The sequence below is a fragment of the Crotalus tigris genome, unplaced genomic scaffold, assembly GCF_016545835.1.
Source record: "Crotalus tigris isolate CLP2741 ecotype Arizona unplaced genomic scaffold, ASM1654583v1 scf7180000017950.1190679, whole genome shotgun sequence".
Lineage (NCBI taxonomy): Eukaryota > Metazoa > Chordata > Lepidosauria > Squamata > Viperidae > Crotalus > Crotalus tigris.
In genome coordinates, this window is record NW_024096740.1 from 925,620 (window position 1) to 943,421 (window position 17,802).

General features: G+C 36.8%; 1 protein-coding gene across 1 annotated transcript in view; it reads right to left on the reverse strand.

Moving 5' to 3' along the window:
- Nucleotides 1-450: 450 nt before the first annotated feature.
- Nucleotides 451-17,802, reverse strand: part of LOC120308837 (inactive N-acetylated-alpha-linked acidic dipeptidase-like protein 2) — a gene marked incomplete at its 5' end in the record, with an annotated part of 217,147 nt that continues 199,795 nt past the window's right edge. The window contains one exon of the mRNA XM_039345376.1: nucleotides 451-609. Coding sequence (XP_039201310.1) covers nucleotides 451-609 — 159 coding nt within the window. The remainder of the gene's footprint in view (nucleotides 610-17,802) is intronic.

The following is a 17,802-nucleotide window of genomic DNA, read 5'->3' on the forward strand; positions in this document are numbered from 1 at the left end:
TCTCCACTTCAGCACATACATATTTTCTGTTTTACCTGAGATCTCTCCTAGTTCATGAAAGACAAATATTTTTTCATCTGGACAAAAAAGATCTGTGTAGAATCTTTTCCTGATCACATGAAAAGCATAACATATCTTGGGATATTAAATGCAGCAGATGTTTGGTATTTGACCTAGTGTGTTAGAAACAATCTTACAACTGCTCTTCCAATGAATGAGTGAAACTTTATGCCTGAATTTGGAAATCTCCTTATTCTGAATCCTGAAACATAAGACTTAAGCCTCGAATCTTATACTTACCTTCTTGGGAGTTACCCCCACGAGTTCAGCAGGACTCTCTTTTGAAAGAACTATGCACAGAATAATACTGTGGCTGCATTTAAATCATCAATCAAACTGTCAGTAGAGGCTCATCAATAAATGCTTTCAAACACCTCTGAAAACAGTGAATTATTCATTCATGATTGGTTCACATGAAATCACTGTGAGATGAGACATCTTAATTGCCTTTACCTTAGTGATGGATTCGTGCAGGCGAAAGGAAGAATCAGGCTTTGTGGATATTGTCGAAGACACAGGAAAAACAGCTTCAGAAAGAAAGCTTGCTGTCTGTGTAAGTGAGAGAGAGGGAGAGAAACCTTTAAGACTTCATATTGATTTTCTTCCTTAGAAGCTTTATTGGCTTTTGTCTATGGTTTAAAGGATTTCAAATTCTTTTAAAGATTGTGTTGGTGATTAGACTTCATTTCAGTGATCCAGTTTACTCATTTCAACACAGTTTCAGAAACAATGAACTATATTTTTATTTTTTAAAACAAATAAACAAACAAGACATTGTTCTAATGGCATCCATTTTCATGTGTGCATGTCACTTGTTGAATCCATTAACTATATTCTTTCACCTCAAGGAGAAAACAATTTGTATTAATAATCCAAAATTTTGAAAGGCAGAGATTACATATGTTTAAACAGAATTACAAAAGCCAGAAGTATATTTGTGGTTTAGTTTGTAATATATAGAGATTTTTATATACTGTATAAACAGGTCAATATTTAGCACTGGGCTTTTGAATTAAGCATTGTGTTTATTGGCTATTTATTTATGTACTTATTTACGATGTTTGTAGTCTATACCAATCAAGACAGACTCTGAGTGAAAAATAAAGTTAAAAAAAATTCTACTGAAAAAAAGCTAACAATAAAATAAAAACTAAAATTAGTAATGCAACAACACAGGAATTTCCAACAATTAGTCAAGCATGATTGACTAGTAAGGTAGTCTTGAGAGCTTTGCAAATTATGAGAGGAAAGGCAGTAATGTATCCTAGGGCCTAGGACTACAAATACTCAGTGCATCTTAAGTATGCAATTAGTGTTCCTCAGCCTTCTCTGTAGCAGCTCTGTCCTCCTCCTTCCTTCTCTCTTCTTTAATATAGCTTTTATTCATGTGAGCAGACTGAAACATACCCAAAAGGATAAACATAATGGGGAAAACAAGACATTTTGATTGTAATTGATAGTTGTGAACCAGCTACAGATACTGATGCAGAAATCCTTTTCTGGGGCAAAATTTTTACAAAAGGAGCTTAGCATGGATAAAATTAATATTAAATTCATACAGAAAGAAGACCATCAAAACCAATATATACTGTATTTGTTGGTTTTTAGCAATTATAAATGCATGCTAAATAAAACTAATGGAGTCAATTCAGCCCAAATTTTTTATTCACCTACACAGCCAAACTAATACACATATTAATGCGTATAAAATTCTTGGAACAGCTAACTTAAATTACTGAGCCTTCATTGTTTTCTCTCATTAAAATTTTATATTTGCACTCATCTCCTTGATTTTACTCACAAATAAACTTTAAGATTAAGATCTTCTCTAGCTATAATATATATTTTAGTTACCAAGCATGTTTGTTTATAAGATCCTGTTGAAATGCTCAACATTAAGAATTTGATTAAATTTCCTTTTGAATTTGCTTTTAATGGGTTACATTTTCTCTCCTTTTTTTCCACATTATGGATAGCTGCATGCCTGTTTACCACATGTGTGAAATTTCACTTCTTTTCAAACTAAAAAATAGATATAATAACAACAACAACAACAACAACAACAACAACAATAATAACAACAACAATAATAATAGTTGGAAGGGACTTTGGAGATCATTTAGTCCAACCCCCTGCTCAGGCAGGAAACCCTATAGCAGGCAGGAAACTCTATACCATTTCAAACAAATGGCTGTCCAGTCTCTTCTTAAAAACTTCCAGTTTTGGAGCATTCACCGCTTCTGGAGGCAGGTTGTTCCACTGGTTAATTGTTCTAACAGGAAGTTTCCTAAGTTTCCTTAGTTCTAGGTTACTTCTCTCCAATGCTTTTTTTCTAAAAAAAAAAAAAATGTGCTGGAACTCACACTTGTCACACAACCTGCCTTGCCTACCCTACAAGGTTCCATCCAAAAAAGGTGCCGGAACTCCGTTCTGGGAATTCTATGACAAAAAAGCCCTGCTTCTCTCCTTGATTAGTTTCCATCCATTGCTTCTTGTCCTGCCTTCAGGCGCTTTGGAGAATAGCTTGACTCCCTCTTCTTTGTGGCAGCCCCTGAGATACTGGAACATTGCTATCATGTCCCCCCTTGTCCTTCTCTTCATTAAACTAGACATACTCAATTCCCGTAGCCGTTCCCATTAAACTCCTAATTTATTCATGATGAAACAATATTCTTGAAGCTGCTTTCTGAAGCTTTCTTAGGTTGGTAATATCTTTAAAAGAAAAAGGAAAAACAGTGACTGGATCTGAACTAACATTCTGAATTTATACTTATGGGGCATTAACATTTTTATCTTGGAGTCATTTCTGAATTAACTTGGTGTGGAATCTGACCTTTTTATTGCAGTTATGTAGTAGATCAATGCTTTTACTGCTCTAATGCTAAACCTCACTCTCTCTTGAAGTCTTTTGGTGTGTATGTGGGGGGGTAAATATTCAACAGAATTCTCCACTTTAACTTCTATATCTACTATGTGACACCAGCATATTTTCATAACTTACTGCAGTCAGAAAAAGGAGAAGGAGTACCAGTAATTGAGCTGGATTGTGATTGGAGAATGTTACTTTATTTACTTATTTAAAACATTTACTCAACCATCCATCTTCCAAGCCACTTTAGATGGCTCCCAATCAAAAGTTAAAACATGTAAAATCACATTAAAACTATCAAACTAAACCGATCAAACCATTAAAAACAACAGCAAACTGGCGCCAAGTCAAGCTTCTAGTGTGCAATTATCCAATCTACTCCCAGTGCTTAGGGGAATATATTCTGCTGGAGAGGCTGCTTATTGTTCTTCCCAAAGTAAGAACATTGTCCCTATGTAATAAGCACCTGTATTTGGGGAACACATTTCTGAAAGTCTCCTGACAAAAGCCAGCTGTCAGATGTTAAACTCCTTATATTCACATTTACTTGAGACCTGAATTTAGGGGATGATTAATGTCAAAATGATGATTAATTCATTCTTTACTTGCCAGAAAGCTCTTTACTTTGCTGTGAAGTGTAGAAATGAAAGCTTTGGGGTTTAAAAGTAATATTCATGCTGCCTGAAAATTTAACAGGATTGATTTGTCATGCCTGGCATCTCATAATGTGCCTGCTTGCTTCTGAGATCTTGGACTCTACCCTGGGGCTTTGATTGCTTTATGTTTTGCTAGCTGAAAGAGACAGAAAAGTTTTAAAAAATGCCTTCTTCTTGAGGCATCTTATCTCTTTTTTATAAAGAGTCTGGCTTGACTAAACATGTTTAGACAATTGTGACATTTCAAGAGAAATATACATTTGGCAAAGGTCTGGGCAGGCTTTCAGACTCACCAATAATAATATTGTATAATGCAAGCTACCACCCACCAAATTGGGCAGTTTAACATTAGTTAAACCCATGTTCTCAAAACCGAGTCAATTTCTAAGGCCTTTCTTGATGTTTCCCTCCATTACTTCAGTCTTCTCCATTATCCACACCACTGGGCATTTAGAAAAGGGTTGCTTATCTAATAGGATCAATCATTGAAAGTTCTAAGATATCTTTTTGACCAAGACTGCATGACAAGGCTTTAAAGATCTGCATATAAATGGGGAGAAATTTCTTTTGCTTTACTTCTTAGAGTGATGGAGTGATAAGTTGGAATACAAAATGGATTACTTAAATTGAGGTTCAAATATAACATGTTATTAATAGATGCATTTGTGAAACATGCCAAACTGGCTTTATATTAACCTTGGTTAGATTTCTATTTGGTCTATAGCAGTGTTTCTCTACCAGTGGTTCACGGACCACTGGAGGGCCATGATTTCATCACAGGGGTCTGCAAAGGCTTGAAAAAAATGTTATGATTTAAATCTTGAGTTAAGTCTTGGTGGTCCATGGTCATGGTCCGGGGCACAAAAGGGATCCACAATGAAGAAAAAGTTGAGAATCACTGGTCTGTGGTGTTCTAATACTGTAGATTTTTTATTTATGCTCTGAGAGATACCGAACACCAGAAAGTGATTAACTCAGTAACTAAGTTGAATGCTTCATAAAAGCACATTCTACAAGTTTCTCAAGTAACTCAATGACTTCTCTCTAAAGAAAACTTCCTTCCTTCCTTCCTTCCTTCCTTCCTTCCTTCCTTCCTTCCTTCCTTCCTTCCTTCCTTCCTTCCTTTATTTTAATAAGTAGTAAATATTCCATGTTCCTATTTGCATACTGGGAATATTCATTCCCTGTCCTTGGTGCTGAAAAATTCCACTTATCTGTTAAACCCAGGAATAACTAATGACCATCATCCTGAAGCTGAATGTATGTGTCTTTTGTATGCTGTATTCTATGGTGAATACTCCTACAATTTCCTCCTTGCTCACTTAAGTGCTGTAATCATCTCTATAGATATACCTTTTGTTCCACCACCTTATCCTAGTGAGATACTGTTTTGTCAAATGTCAGGGCAGTGATCAGGTGCCCAGGCAATTTGTTATTTTGGATCCAGAGACTTATACTATATTTATTTGGCCAAGTGTGATTAGACACACAAGGAATTTGTCTCCAGTACAGAAGCACTCAGTGTACCAGAGACAAATTCCCTGTGTGTCTAACCACACTTGACCAAATAAATAATATAATATAATAAATAAATAAGAGAATAAAGTAATAAAATCAAATCAAAGAAAGAGACAATGAATACTCAAATAAATAAAGGAATTTTAAGCTTGATTATTAGCTCAAGCAAACAGATTTCAAGACATAACATAAAAAGCATACATATCATATAAGATAATACCCAAATCACAGAAGCAACTTAATAATGACAGCAAGATTTCCCAAGAGCAGCCAATTTACACAGTATCCAGGTTTCATGCAGTATCTCCAAATAAACAACAACCCCAAGGATTTTAGCACCATGACCTCATGGCTCTGTTATGGTCAGGAGATTGCAAGACCTGATCTTGACAGGGTAGCATATCATTCAGGAATGGAAATGGAATATCTTTGACTTTCACAGTGAAAAAAGCTTTGAAGCTACATGAATGTTTCTTCCTCCCCCCCACCACCCATTTCTCCTTTATTCAGTAAACAAAAGGGAAAAGGGAAAAGGTTAGCTCAGAATAAGCTCTAAACTTTTAGATTGTTTTTAGTATGAAGAAGAAATCAAAACATGTCACTAAACTCTTTAAAATAATAATGGCCCTCCACTTTGCCATTCAAGGTACATGATAATTCTAGTAATCTCTAGAAAAATTGAAACTTCCCAGCACTTCCACTGTGTTTTTGAAAAGAGAAGAACTTTACAAAGAAACAGAAAAAAAACTGAGGTTGCAAAAGAAGACCTTCTTATGCGTTATGCAAAGCAGTTGCAACATTTCTGTGGTTTACTGTGTTTTGAGGGATATGGGTTGATCATAGATTATCTAAACTTCACTTATAACTTATGTGTTCTACTAACATTTTCTCTTTGGTGGAAATCCACACTACACCTAAGGTTATCATGACCGGCTTGCAGAAACCTGTCCATTTTGGGGTTTAATTAGGTGTCCAAATACTCCTCTTAAATCACAGAGCCCTCATTTGAATTCACAACTGGAGAGAGGGATCAGTGGTGAATAAAGTTTTTGAAAGGACTCCTCACTGCATTTGCTTTGAGGGAAATAGTTGCATGCAACAGGTGAAATAGATTTGTATCAATGTAAACAATAATTCAAATCATACATCAACTATATGTTTAAGACATTTGGGAACTAGGTAGACTTATGTTCTGAAGACTGCAACAACATTCCTTGGAAACATGGAAATATGATATATTTGAAAGTTTCCTAATTAATCTTTATCAGAAGAATTAATGAGGTTATATATTCTGTAAAACGATTCTTCCTCTGCAAGCCCTCTGCATGTGTGGTATTTATGCAAGTAATATTTCAGGAGAAAGAATACTAATATAATTCATTATTAGAATAATTCTGCACATCTCAAAGATGAGTCATTGTAACTATTCATCTTTATTTCAAATGTTTGTCTAGACTTGGTGGGCTGAATTGATTTATTTATGAGAAAAATCAGAAATAAAATATTGCTGGGTTAATCACAATTGCAGACAAATTGTCAGCACTGAATAGATAATAGTCCATGTAGAACTTGAACTTGCCTTTTAAAGATCTAAGTGCTAATTTATTGCTAATATTTAGATCCTGCTTCAGTCCTAATGGATAACTAACAGTCCAATTTTTTAAAAAAACCACAATATGAAAAACAAAGAAAAAAAGTAAAAAAAGTAGCATAAATAAGCCACCAAAAACAACTAAGGGGAAAAACATGCTCAAACAATATATTTCAAGTTGTTTACAACATTCACAATGGCAACCAAGCACTGCTTCTTTCCAGAAATCTACAAATGCTTCTCCTGGAGTTTATTCAGAGGAAAAATATAATCCCTCTCTATGATTTCTATAATTTTTGCACCAGATATTGTGGTAGCCTTTTACAGCACACTTTGGGCAGTTTACAATGGCAGCATATTGCTCCCTTTTACTAATCTCAGAAGGATGGAAGGCTGAGTCAATCTTGAACCCTAACAGGATCGAATTCCAGGCTGTGGACAGAGTTTGCCTGAAATATGGCATTCTAACCACTGCACCACCAAGACTCGTAATGGAAGGATGCTATCAGCAAAGGGGTGTTATGGATCATCTGGAGCCCCTTCTGTGGAACATCATCTTCCTAAACCTTAGATTATCTCTAACCTTCCTGGCCTTCAGAATAACTCTGAAGACATGACTCTACTGTTGTGCCTTGTGTGTGTGTGTGTGTGTGTGTGTGTGTGTGTGTGTGTGTGAGCAGAAAAGCTTTTTCAATGTCTATATTGAGCTGATATAGGAGGACATCTATAGCCTATCATCATTTTTCTATATTTTTATGATTATGAATAGGTTTTTTATGTTAGTGCATTGGTTTTTAACTTGTTTTTATTGGATTTTAATCTGTTATAAGTTACACAGAGATGCTTAGGTGAGATGGGCAGCCAAATAAATAAATAAATCCTGAGTGAGGTACTACTTTGATACGGTTGTGTGCTCTGACATATGCCAAAGATTCAACTATATGAATGGACAGGTCTGATTCAGAAGAGCCAGATGAATGAAATGGAATGGAATGGAATAGAGCTAGAAGGTACCTTGGAGGTCTTCTAGTCCAGCCCCCTGTTCAAGCAGGAGGACTTATACCATCTCAGATAGGTGATTGTCCAGTCTCTTTTTAAAAACTTCCAGCGATGGAGCACCTACGATTTCCAGGGCTAAGCTGTTCCACTGGTTGATTGAGATACAGTTCATCACTAGAATCAACAAGAACGTCCTGTACATTTGGTTAAAAAAAATGGGCTACAGGACTTAGGACTATTGGCTGAGCGACCAGACCAAGAGAGCAACGGAACAACTGGAAGAAGAGTTATATATCCATCGCAAATATATAAAGATTAAAAATATTAGTCAAAAATATACAAAGACTGGAAACAGAGATAATGATATGTTACTACAAATCCATCAAGAAGAGATTATCTGAAAAGAATGCACCACTTCTGGAAATAGCAACATCCAGAATCAGAAATAACAGAACAGAGACTAGCAGATCAAAGTTGATTTATATTACTGTGCTGTCTCCTATACCTCTGTAATCCACCTCCTACCGCCTGGGGATCCAGTTTACTACATTCCATCACATCTATGGCGATAGCCCTAATGTTTTGTTTTTCCAAATAATTTTATTAAAGATTATAATTACAGTAATATAAACAAATACAACCTAAAGGAAAAATAGAAAAATGGAAAGAAAGTATAAAAAGTGCAAAAAGCAAGCACATAGAAAATAAATATTTCCAACCTTCATCACAGAAATAAATAATTTTATTATCATAATAAATAAATAATTTTTCACCTCTTAAATTACAACAAATGTTCTCTTTTTTTCATATCCCATCTCTTATCAATAAACAGATCCATAAAGCATCATCATTTCGGTCCTGTTAATTTATTTGATTGAGCTTAAAATAGTTATCAGATCCAATCTGGTATACTGATTAAGACATCATGTTAGAAACTGAGAAAGTATGAGTTCTAGTCCTGCCTTAGGCACAAAGCCAGCGAGGTGACTTTGAGCCAGTCATGTTCTCTCGGCTCTAGGAAGGAAGCAATGGCAAAGCACTTCTGAAAAACATTGCTAAGAAAACTGCAGGGATCTATCCAGGCAGTTACTAGGAATTAAACATGATGGAATGGAAAAAAATTAGAATATGGATAGGTTATTATTTGTTGATAACCCAGTTGTTTTACCCTGTATTTCAGATCTATAATGGGCTGAACATGAAGCAAACTCCATAGATTAAATCACATCTTCCTAATTAGCACAGTCTTCCCACAAAAGCTGTATTGACTAAGCATCTACAACAGGGGTGTCAAACTGCTGGCCGATTGGCCGGATGCATCATAGCGAAACCGCACCCACCCCATTGCCGGCAATGGCAAAAAAGTTGTGATACATCGCGACATGTCACATGACGTTGCAAGTTTGACATCCCTGATCTACAATGTCTTGAATCCAAATGGAAAAACATGCTCTGAAAATAGTATGTTGGTTCAAATAACTAAAAGACAGGCTACAACTTGAATCTCCCCTTCAGAATTTCTTATAATTTAATCCCAAGCAAGAATAATGACTCAAAGAAGTTCTATTATTCATCCAAGCAATATAAACAATTGCAGAGCTATTACAGTGGAGCTATTCAAACAGATGTAGCCTTCCCCAGATTCCTCTACTTGGGATTTTGGACAGGCAGAGAATGAAATTAATCTCCGGTTTTCCCCATTCCAAAGCAGTTCTGCCTGCACATTTAGTTAAATGAGGGCCTCTTCAGTCTTAATGCATAATTTTGCTTTTGCAAGTCCTGAATATTTTTCACAAATACAGAACATTGGAGTAATGTTGAGTAATCAAGGAAAAGGTTTTTCCTGCAGAAAGCAGCCTGAAGTGTATTTTGGTGGCACAGTTCAATTTATACAATGTTTTATTAAACTTTCCTACAGACAGTTTGCCAACTTTCAGGGATTATTTTAAAAACATCTCAAGAGTTAGCTAATAGCAGACTGGAAAACTGCCCAACATAATCTGGCTGATAAGACAAAGGTTTTCCTTCCTGCTTCTGGGCTCCTAAACTGACATCAGCTGACGTTGATCAATGTTTCTCTCCCTTCAAACAAATGCCTGAAAATAAACCCCTGTCACCTAACAGCTGAAGTGAAACACTGAAGGGCTGCAAGACAGATAGGAGCAAATCCAAAAACTTCATTGACAGATGTCACAGTACCCTGGAAGCAGAACCACCCACTTTGCCTTATTGATAAGAAACAGCTTCAACAAGAGCAGGGCAAAGGAAAGGAATGCAAGTTAGGCTAATAAGCTGATACAAACATTTCAGGGGACCTGATGGCTCAGTGGTTAAAGATGCTGAGCTCCCATTCCTGCCCATCTAACAGTCTGAAAGCATTTAAACGTGAGTAGATTAATAGATACCACTTTGGTGGGAAGGTAACAGTATTCAGTGCACCTTTGGTGTATAGCCATGCTGGTAGAATAGAATAGAATAGAATAGAATAGAATAGAATAGAATAGAATAGAATAGAATAGAATAGAATAGAATAGAATCTGGAAGGGACTTTGGAGGTCTTCTAGTCCAGCCCCCTGCTCTAGGAGGAGAACCTATACCATCTCAGACAAGTGACTGACCAGTCTCTTCTTTAAAAACCTCCAGTGATGAAGCACCCACAAGTCACGCTGTTCCACTGGTTAATTGTTCTCACTATTAAGAAGTTTCTCCTTGATTCCAGGTTGCTTCTCTCTTTGGTCAGTTTCCAATCATTGTTTCTTGTCCTGCCCTCTGGTGCTTTGGAAAATAGTTTGATCCTCTCTTCTTTGTGGCAGCCCCTCAAATACTGGAATACTGCTATCATGTCACCCCTGTTTCTTCTTTTTGGGCAACACTGGCTCCCTCAGCCAAGAAATGGAGATGAGCACCATGCCCTACAATCAAACTCAACTGGACAGGGAAACCTTTACCTTTTTACAAAAAAATTGCCATAGAAGCAGAGCTCCTTTTAATGTAAGTGATCCTGTAGCACTGATATTTTTCATCAAAAACAACCACTGCTCACTGGACATAAAAAAAGCCAGGGATATATATGGAGTTTAATATGTGAGCACAAAGTACACTTTAAAGTCAGGAGTCACATCATTGTGGGCCTTTCTTCATGACTGCATTGAAAGAAACAAAAGTAAGGTGAGCTTTGGTCTGCCCTTCTGATGTCAAGAATGACAGAATGGTGAAATTCCTAAGGTTAAAAGCGGGGTAAGATCAAAGAGGCAAAAATTATACACATTTCACCAAGATATCTTTAATGCTAGTCTGGAATAAAATCAGAATCTTGGAAACTGTTAGAGTAATTTTCCACCTGCATTTATAATTGTGTTCATTAACACAGATTCCATGTTTGTGAAATGCTTCCTTGTTACCTGGATTAAGTATGAGATAAAGGGGACATCAGACCTGTCTTATATCTATTGATTGTTTATGTCTACCCAGACTTTCATTCCTTTCCCAGCTTCCCTACCATTTTTCACACACTAAGCCTTATTCTTCTCCTGCTTTGAACAGGGAGTTGGACTAGAACAGGGGTCCCCAACCCCAGGTCTGGGACCAGTACCGGGCCACAGCATGCCAGCAACCGGTCCTCACAAACAAGGAAAGCCCCATGCTCAGGATGCAGGCAGTACACAAAACCACACCCCTTCCAGTCCATGGAAAAACCTCTCTCCAGGTAACTGGTCCCTGGTGCCTAAAAGATTGGGGACCTCTGGACTAGAAGATGTCCAAGGTGCCTTCCAGCCCTACCGCTCTGTTCTCTGTAATGAATTCACTGAATGACATTGCCTTTACAGTGTTAATGGAAGAGAAATTAAGGCAATCAGTTGGTGAAGTTTCCTGACTTCATTTATTTTCCCATCAAATATCACAAGCCAGCAGTAAAAATATTCACCAATTGCTGTCATTTATGTGAAGTGTGACTAGGCAGGATATGAGTACTGGGTAGTGAGTACTAGGTAATGTAGTGGGTTTTGCCATCTGTCAAAACCTGGTCAAATTTAGTACCCATGTTTTTCCAAGGTGTACAAAAGCCTTTTGGACACAAATTACCACTATTCATTTTCCCACTATGTAGTATTTTTCCCCCCACTATTTTGGAAAAAATACTACATCTGTGCTTGAAAGCAGTCCTGCCCTGACTTTTTCTTCATGTATCAGAGTGGAGAGAGTTTCCTATTCTCTCCTTCCTTTCTCTCACATTTTCTTGTCAAGATCGGGGTGGTAAAGGTAGATATGTGGTCTCACAAACAACTGTAGAAAAAATCATCACAGAGGGAAGTGCCAAGCAACGAGAAATGAGGGGGGAGGCCAGAATCATAGATACAATTGCTTATTAATCAGTCACAAAAGAGGGGAAAAAGACAATAATCTAGTACAATAAATAATAACACAAAAGCAGGAATTGAGAAGGGAGGAAAACAAGGTGGATTAATACATATTGTGTCATCATCTTTACTGAATGAAGTGCCATAGATTTTGTTCATTGCAAGAGTTGCATCAGAAGAGGGATAGCTCCATGGTGGAAAATCCAGGGGCTTAAGGACACTGGATTTGCTGAGCTATGGTGGCACTGAAGGGTGGGGTTAGCTCCCATCACTTGCCTCTAGCTCCTGCCCTACTGTAACTACCTGGAACTTGGAAGGCATTATTGCAAGTAGATAAATAGGTACCACTCTGGTGGGAAAGGCTAATTGCATGAGGAATGTGAGCCGGTGCTGATTTACCCAGCCACGAGTTGAGATTGGTGGAAGAAGCCCTGGAAGATCTCACCATTTGAGCACCACTAGCTGATGGTGTAAACTAGTTCACACTCTGTGGTGTGCTGTGGATAAGAGCAGAGATATAAAACTGAACAAACTAGCAATTAGGCTGTCACAACTACTCTATAAAGTGTAGATCTCCCTGACAAATGTATGCCATATGAGATATATAAACAATAACTCTTTATCCAGCTAAAGGCAAGTGGGTTTTAGTTACTACTACATGTACAATATTTCTCTGAAATTTTAACATTTCCATTCCATTCCACTTCTTCACCTATGAAGTGCCTTTAAAAAACTAACAGGAACCTCTTTCTTCCTACTGTTATATTTTCTTCCCTAAGATGTTTGTGACTTTGAGTCATGTTCATATACCATGATTAATTGGATTTCTGCATTAACCTATTTTCTGCAAAATACATTGAACCAGAAACTAACCTAACAGGCTGTTCCTGCAGAGCACACTCAGTTATTACCTAGGATACTAAACTATTATCCGGAGCTAACAATAATTGAACTGGGGATGTTGTGGAAATTCATTTGCTAGGTTTTTACCTAATCCTACTCAGAAATATCATGGCTCACTATGTTGATCTGGTTCCTGCGTTTGTACAATATATTTAACCATTGAAACAAAATTAAACAGAAAGGATTGCACCACATATAAAGCCACATTATATGAACATGCACGCATATAGAAATCTAAGGAAACATAATGAGCATATTCTGTTATTTGCCATGTTGAATATGTTATGTGATTACAGATTTTATAGGTTTATTAATTTATAAATAATCCTTGCTTAGAAATTGCAACTGGAGCCAGCAACTCTGTTGCTAAGTGCAGAGGTCACCAAATGAATCATCATGTGACTGTGATGGGCTTATGACCCTCCAGTCATTAAGCGAATCACCATGGATGTTGAACAAAACAATGCATGACTTACATATGACTACTACTTAAATTTTGCACTTAGTGACAATTCAAAATTATGATGGACTGCCTCCAAGTTCTGAACTTTTGAGATTCTGATGGTTGCCCCTCCCCCCCATCACATAGATTTTGTGATATGGGTAGTTGGCAACTGGTCCACATTTATGGCTTTTTGCAGCATCCTGCAAATTTATTTTGCAATTTATAACATTTTTTGCCAAAACCCTTACATTGTTTTTGGCAAAAAAAAAAATTCTGATAGCAAATAATGAGTTCAATACTATAATTAACTAGTTCGGGTGATCTCAGTGTTATCTACATTTTTTGCTGCCAAATCAAAAAAAAAAAAAAAATCTTGGACAGCAGTTAAAAAACCCACACATAGACAAAATTTCCATCTCTCAGTTACAAAAGGCCACACTGCTTGGATCTGCATATAAGCTATATTGATACATTATGACAGCCTAGTTCTTTGGAAAAACTAAATGCATCTGAAGGATCAACAACAGATAAAGAAGTGGCAGGTGTGATTTCACATTGGTTTGTACATAACAATAATAAATAATATTTTAATAATTAAACATTAATACAGGTAGTCCTTGACTTAAAACAGCTTCTGTAGTGACGATTCAAAGTTACAATAGCATTGAAAAAGTGGTGTATGACCATTTTTCACACTTACAGTCGTTGCAGCATCTGCATGGTGACGTGATCAAAATTCAGACACTTGGCAACTGACTCATACTTATGATGGTTACAGTGATCCTGAGTCATGTGATTACCTTTCTGAAATTTCTGGCAAGCAAAGTCAGTAGGGAAGCTAGATTCATTTAAACAACCATGCTACTAACTTAACTGCAGTGATTCACTTAACAACTGTGGCAAGTAAGGTCGTAAAACTGGGCAAAATTCACTCACAAACTGTTTTGCTTAATAACAGAAATTTTGGCTCAATTGTGGTCATACGTTGAGGACTACCTGTAATTGTACCAGGACCTTAGCCATTAACCACTCTAAGGTATTAAAACTCTTTGTTGAAACCTTTTGAAATACCCTGAATCCTTTTGATGTGTTGTTTCAGGATACCAAACTCTGCAAATCACAAAGTGAACATTTGTAGATTTAACATCATTGCTGAGTCCACCTGCAGCTCCTGCTGTCTCTGAACTCTATTACCAAATCCCACAAGGCCAAAAAAATAAATCTTTATACAACAAAGCTTTAAAACTGCATATATGTAGCAAGCTAACTCTTCACTCTATTTTCCTTATTGTAATGCGTTTCAAAAGATGATCTTGGATGAAAAAAAATACATGCCTTAAATGGAGGCAGTAATGATAGTGAGCATTAACATTTTTACCCTGCCTTTCTTTTAGCTTTTTAAGTTATGACACATGGGGTTTTTTCCTTTTATTTTACCTTCACAGCAACAACTCTGGGAAGAAGGGTCAGATGAAAAGTAATGATTTTGCCAAAATTACTCAGAGAGCTAGATGTTTCCATTCCCACTCTAATACCTCTGTCACTACATCACATTATATCTGATTGGAAGATCAACCGTCAGATCTCACTTGGAAGACAATTTGCCTGAAGGCAAATTTTCAGTGAATATGAATGAAAACAAAAGTTCAGGATGCATTCATGCAAGCAAAACTACAAAAATGTGATGCAGTTTAAGAATATCAACTTTGAATTAGAGTCACTTCCAGCAATAATCCATTGTCTCCCTAAGGATATTTTAGCAATTTCTTGGATCTAGCCCAGTATTTAATGAAGAGAAGGACGAGGGGTGACAGGAAAGCAGTGTTCCAATATCTCAGGGGCTGCCACAAAGAAGAAGGAGTCAACCTATTCTCCAAAGCAGCTAAAAGGCAGGACAAGAAGCAATGGATGGAAAGTAATCAAGGAGAGAAGCAACCTAGAATTAAGGAGAAATGTCCTGATAGCTAGAACAATGTGTAGAAATCAGAACAATCAGTGGAAAGCTTACCTCCAGAAGCTGTGGGTACTCCAACACAAGAGGTTTTTAAGAAGAGATTGGACAACCATATGCCTGAAATTGTATAGGGTTTCCTGCTTGAGCCGGGGGTTGGACTAGAAGACCTCAAAGTCCCTTCTAATTCTTCTATTCAGCGTCTTCTGATTATTCTTTATCAACCTTTCCAAAGAGAATAATTTCTATTATCCCATAAGATCATTGGTATAGGCACTGGCTGTGAGGGGAGCAAATATGAAATGTGCATCGCAATATGACAGTGAAAACTTTTGTACTTGCATTGTGACATCACCACACACATTCCATCATTTTGCTTTGTTTCTGATTGCATGCCACAAATATATTATCTTCTTTTTGTTGAACATTGCTTCAGGAGAGCAGGCACTCTTTATTTATTCCAGGAATTCACTGATGGATTCTTCTTGCATTTCCTGGTCCCCTTAGTAAGCATCTTCAGATCTATAATTCAAAGACGTCGTTCTCTTCAGTTTGCAATTTTCACAGGCGTATAATCCCTCTAGAAAGGCTATAGCTTTAACCATTCTTATCTTTATAGTCATTGAAATGTTCTTATTCTTTGTGATTGTGTAAGTTTGTCATTGTTTATTTCTCTGGAATTCATCCCCTCTTTACCTTTTGCAACAAGGAGGGCAGTAATAAAATAAAACTCTATTCCAAAGAGAAAAGGATATATGCCTTAAATAGATTGTTTATTCACTAATGCAAAAAGAAGATTTTTTTCGCCCTGATATTATACAAAAATAATACCCATTGTTTTTCAAGCAGGTTCTTTGCCAACAAAAAGTTAGAAAATATCAATATCACTATGATCATCATCATGATTATTTCTCTCTGTGGCTAGCGTAAGCCCTAGCAAAAGCCAGATATTTATACCAAAGAGCAGTATAAAACCACAAGGCTTCTGGAGACACAATTTTGTACTTAGCAAGAATATCAACTTAAGTAGCAAAGTAAACAAATAACATTACATTACAGGTTACATTGGACAACAAAGATTTTACTTCCTGTATTTTTGAGTGTATCTTATAGATCTGTAGTTTTACCTATCACATACCCCTTTATAGAAACCTTATGCTCTTACAAAATGGCAATGTCCAGGTACATTTTTAATACCTGTTGGCTATGCTGCACACATGAAAGTAACATACAAAAACATGGAACTGTTTTTGAACTACATCCTGTACACCAAATACAACTGGAACATCTAAAAGATCTAAAAGATTTGGCTCTGCTGCTTGGAATCCAGCTTGGATATATCAAGTATTGTTGTTACATGTATAGCCATGCAAAAGAATTGCATTATATTAAAAAGAATTAGCCATCTGAATAAATTTGGTTCTAGGACAGAAAAATGTGGCACACAAACTACTTGTTGACCCAACAAAGATATTTTTGCCTCCACTTCACATAAAACTTGGACTAATAAATTTTTTTTGTGAAAGTGATAAACGGAGAAGGTGAAGGTTTTTGTTATTTGAGATCATGTTTTTAAGATCATGAAGGCATTTGTGTTGATCCACAGATCAGATATATCATCAATGATAAGCAATCCAAGTATTCTGTTAGTGGGGCCCCAAAAAAAAGTCATCTGGAAAACATTCAAGGATGTCATTTAGAATTTTCTTGGCAACTTTTGTTGTTAGTTGCGAAGTCATGTCCAACCCATCGCAACCCCACCTTCCTCCAGGCCTTCCTGTCCTCTACCATCTTCTGGAGTCCATTTAAGCTCAAACCTACTGTTTCAGTGACTCCATCCAGCCACCTCATTCTCTGTCATCCCATTCTTCTATTGCCCTCAATCTTTCCCAGCATCAAGCTCTTCTCCAGTGAGTCCTTCCTTCTCATTAGGTGGCCAAAGTATTTGAGTTTCAACTTCAGGATCTGACAGAGCGTCAAACCACATTCAGCTAGTTGACAAACTTCTTACAGCATACACAATCATGTCACTATCGGACACTGCAGTGAGATGCATCAGACAGTGAATACAAAGGAAAAACAGCAGCAAAACACTTTTAGCCCTGTTGAACTAATGCAGTGTGTTGGAAACGTGCAATTAAATACATAAAATGTTAATTTCATATTTCTCAAGATTACTATGTGTTACAGTCATTCTGAATCTATATTTGTGTTCAGTTTGAAAGGATATATCACCAAAAGTTTTTCAGAAAGAAAGACTTCTGGGGAAAAAAGTGTCCAGTGTTATAAGAGCAAACCTATTTTTATTGGAAATATAATTGCTAAAAGTGTTCTGGTCAGCAGGCTCAGCCTAAGTGGGCCTTCCATTGCTAACGTTCCCCCTATTTTTAGTGAAAATGACTCATCTACCCATTTCTTTCATTCTATTCTTCAGGGTATCTGAAGAGTGAGG